At 36.5% G+C, this 4,640-nt stretch overlaps 1 protein-coding gene across 3 annotated transcripts in view; it reads right to left on the bottom strand.

Annotated features, from left to right (window-relative positions):
• Positions 1-768: 768 nt before the first annotated feature.
• The window catches only part of SNX7 (sorting nexin 7), a 99,809-nt gene continuing 95,937 nt past the window's right edge, over positions 769-4,640 (bottom strand). For all 3 annotated transcript variants that reach the window (XM_037729662.1, XM_017503751.2, XM_017503752.2), the window contains one exon: positions 769-1,218. In XM_037729662.1, the coding sequence (XP_037585590.1) occupies positions 1,141-1,218 (78 nt within the window). In that variant the 3' untranslated portion in view covers positions 769-1,140. The remainder of the gene's footprint in view (positions 1,219-4,640) is intronic.

Raw genomic sequence — 4,640 nt, 5'->3', positions numbered from 1 at the left:
TTTAAGAAAAATGTTTAGCTTTATATTTACAGCTGTGTGTATATTAAATGAATCCCTTGTTTTAGTTAAAACAATTTAAATGTCTAGTTTTGTGACACTTAATACCCAAAATATAGTCATATGTGTAAGACAGCATGCATGACCAATTACCTCAAATTTTACATAGTTCTGAGAAGTATCTATTTCCAAAAAATCAGCAAAAATTAAATAATCAACACATTTAGCGTTTTTATAGCTATAAAATTAATAGAAAAAATCTGTATGATCAATATTACTAGAACATAAGCTCTGAAATTATATTTTTCATCACCACAGAACATAAGCACCTACAACTGTGCCTTGCATGAGGCAGACAATAAATGACTGGGAAAATAAACTTGATAAACACTATATCTTAAAAAATAAAAGCTAGATATGTGTTAAGAATACGCAAAAATTTTAAAAAGCCTAAATATATCTACTAGTGGGAATATAATCATAGAAGGATTTCTAAAAACTCAAATTATAATTTAAATCTTGGAAACTTTTTAACTGTGGAAATAACTTTTAACAAATCAATTTTTGAACAGTTATCAATTTTAATAATGTCAAATAATTTTTGGATATTACTTCGAATTCCTAATATTAAACTGAGCAGTTCAGAGGAAACAATGACGAAATAAAAATAAATGCACAGTATACTTGTTAACACATGCTGAACTCATTTTGGAATACGTTGGAGAGGCTTGAGCTACTAGGGGAGGAAAAGAACACACTGCAGCCAGCGACTTCATATTAAACTTTTTATTAAAACAGTCCTTACAACATACTTAAAATGTCGTGTTCCACAGTCAAATATCTAAGAAAAAAATCTATATGCAATTATTGGCATACAAATTTAAGAACATAATTAAAACCAAGCAAAATCTCTCTCTCTCTGTATTTATATATCTATATACATATAGATATATACCCATGCAGATAGATATGTCTTCAAATTCATTTCAGTGACCTGGAATATCTGAGGTTTCAAGTTGTTGGTTTTCCAGATAGTACAAAACATTTTGCATCCACTTTATAAGGAACACGGCAGATCCAGAAAGAGTAACTTTGGTTAATAAATGCTGTCTCCCAAAGATCAAACAGAAGTCCTGAATGGGATTAAGGTTTATCTTCAGAGGCTTCTTCCAAGTGGAGGTTGGTCTGTGATGTAAGAAATGATTCCCACGTAGCAAGGCACTGAGTGATGGAAACACAGGATGAGGCAATCAGCAATAGTTCACCTTCAGTGTTAAAGGATTAATAAATTCGAACACATCTGTTCCTATTGCAATCTTCCCTATTCTTCTCTCCCATCAGCTTGTCAGAATCCTTGTCATTTTCGATATATTTTAATTCTTTATGAGGGATGCTATTGCTAACTAAGGGGAAAACATATTAAAGGTTAAAAAGATTAGCAAGAATTAGTTTGCTGAAATAATCTATTATCCCATATCAAGAGAAAAATAAAAGCTCCAAGTTCTAGAGAAAAAGACGGACCCTGCTGGAGCTGAGGAGCAGGCATTAGGCACCTAGTCAGAGGAGGGATGATACAAACATCAGTCAGATTTGAATCCCATTACATCAAATGTGGGTTTGAGAAAGTTGATTAACTTTTATTATAGTTTCTGCAGCTATAAATTAGGTTCATGATAGTACTTACCATTACCACAACTGTGAGCATTAAATTTATGTAATCTGTATAAATCTCTAAGCAGAATACCTAGCATAAAGTGAATGCTCAGAAAGTTAGAAACGGTTATGACTGTCTGTTGGGATGGGGTGGAGAGGCCTCGTTATTAATGTGCCACAGGAAATGAAACAGGATTGTTAAGGGTGTGAAGGCAGTGAGAACACACAAACATAAATGTGGCCCATTTGGTTTTGCCAGGGGATGATCCTCAAGTATCTGTATGAAGTTTATCTACAGATAAGATAATAGTCTGCACACATTTAGGATTTTTCTAAAACATACCTACTCTAATGTATATTCAGCCTGAGCTATAATGAATTAGGAAATAAATTACATATTTTTTTGTATCCATATGTAATACAAATTACATATGGACAGATTGCCATAGACATGTATGTTTCTATATAACACACTCCAAACCTGGCTGATTAATGCTGGTCTACCTGGCTAAACTACTTCCAGGTCATTGCTTTTGCTTCTAATCCTTTCACAGCTTTAATGTGTCCATATCTGACAACCAATGCTAATAACAGACTAGAGAGTTCTCAAACACTATAAAAACTCAAATGTTTAAAGCTCTAAAATTGTAAGTGTGCTGCATTCCAAAAAGTGAGTGTGTGTGTGTGTGTGTGTGTATACACACACAATTTTTTCAAACTGAAGATTTAGAATATGGGAAGTATAATGTCAAACCAGATTTTCATAAAGATTACATACTGTGATTTAATTCTGAGAATGGCTCCAAGAACCTAGGAAGCTAATAATAAAGCTAAATGATGTATAATCACATAAGAACAGTAAAACACTGAAAGACCTAATTGTCAAATAAAAAAGATACTTGGTAAAATTTACCCAATAAATTACTGGGAAATAGTGGATATTTATTTTGTAGTATATTTTGAAGGCCAGGCTTGGAGTAATGTAGGTCTCATTAGAATAATCAAGTTTATCAAGACTTTAAGGGATATTTTTAATTTTAAAAGGCTTTAGAAGATACTGAAAGCCAAGTACAATCTAAGAAGCATAGTCACTGTAATGAATCGATTCTTGAGTTTGCTTTTATCCTCCAGTAAGTTACTAATTTTATGATGTTCTAGTTCCTCAGATATATAATAATAACCTCTCTAGTTCCTCAGATGTATAATAATAATAACAAAATAAAATAGGAGAGGAAGGGGAGATGGGAGAGAGGAAAGGAGTCAGGGTCGGGTAGCTGCTACCAGAACCATCAAATAAGAGTGGCCTTGACTTAGTACAGGAGAAGAATTTAGGTATCTTTAAGTATATCTAAATGTCTATACTCATGAAAAGGCATAAAAGATCCATACTTCACATTTAGCTATTTTTCAAATTTTGGACCCTAAGTAATTTGTAATTGTCTAAACTATACATGATTTGGGGGCATGGAAGGTAGACATACAACATCTCTTCACTTAACAAATTTTGGGTACTTACTACATGTCAGGCACTGTGACAGTTTCTGGGCTGTGCCCTAGCACTAACAGAAATTATGATTTCGCATGAAACCCAAGTAAGCAAATATAATCAACTATAGGGTCTGTGATGTTACAGGACACGATGGAAGCAACAGTAATAGGATCTAAGTCAGAGTGTCCTAACGTTTCCTAGTGGAAGTGATCACTGAATTCAGACTAAAAGACAAGCAGAAGGCAGACCCCTAAATCTCTTCATGTTTGTGAAAAGTAAATGTGAAAAAGTATAGTGAAGTGATCAGGAACTCAGGCTCAGGACTTCTGCTGCTGACCCCGAGGGTATAACGGACTGGAAAGGCTCTTTTGCCTAAGTCAATCAATCAATCAGGTAGACACTAAACGTATAAAGCAGTGGTTTTCAACATCCTGGAATCAGGCAACAAACGACAGTGGTCCCTGGGAAAAAAAATCAGAATAAGCTCCATGATTTCCCCAGTGTTATGAACTGAAGCCCTAATTCTAATACCTCAGAAAGTGACTGTATTTGGAGACAAGCCCGTTAAAGAGGTAATTAAGGTAAAATAAGATCATATGGGTGAGCCCTAATCTAATATGACTGGTGTCCTTATAAGAAGAGGAAATATGGACACAGAGAGGAAACCAGAAATGTGAGCCAGACGGAAAAACCATCTGAGGACACAGCAGGAAGGTGGGCATCTGCAAGCCAAGAGGGGGACCTTAGAAGAAAGCAGCCTGCTGACACCTTGATCTTAGATTTTCAGCCTCCAGAATTGTGAGGAAACACATTTCTGCTGCCTAAGCCACCTAGTCTTTGGAACTGTGTTATGGCATCTGTATTGGGCTGCTCCTGCATTGCTATGAAGAAATACCTGAGACTGGGTAGCTTATAAAGAAAAGAGGTTTAATTGCCTCACAGTTCTGTAGTCTTTACAGGAAGCTGGTGCCAGCATCTGCTCATATTTTGTGGAGGCCTCAGGAAGTTTACACTTATGGCAGAAGGGGAAGTGGGGGTAGGCATGCCACACGGCGAATACAGGAGTGGTGGGGGTAGTGCTACACACTTTTAAACAACCAGATCTCCTGTGAACTCAGAGCAAAGGCTCACTTATTACCAAGGGATGGCCCAAGCCATACATAAGGGATCCACCACTATGATCCAAACACCTCCCACCAGCCCCAACTCAAACACTGGGATTGACATTTCAACATGAGATTTGGGCAGGGACGAATATCTAAACTATATTAGCATCCCTCTACTATACCAGCTTACTGTCTTAACAGAATTTCCAAGCCACGGTGAAGGAAGACATGACCTGGCTGACTCACAGAGTTTAAAGGATAGAGCTAATCTAGAGTTCATAGAACAGGGTATCAGAGAAGAGAGTGGTGCATGGAGAGAAAGCTCTGGAGATGTGTGGAGGGTCTTCCACACCGAGCAGAGTACTGACTGGTGCATGCATGTGAGAAGACTATCA

This window comes from Cebus imitator, unplaced genomic scaffold (genome assembly GCF_001604975.1).
Source record: "Cebus imitator isolate Cc_AM_T3 unplaced genomic scaffold, Cebus_imitator-1.0 Scaffold314, whole genome shotgun sequence".
Classification (NCBI taxonomy): domain Eukaryota; kingdom Metazoa; phylum Chordata; class Mammalia; order Primates; family Cebidae; genus Cebus; species Cebus imitator.
Note: the sequence above shows the minus strand (reverse complement) of the source record. Positions and strands in the feature narration are given on the sequence as shown.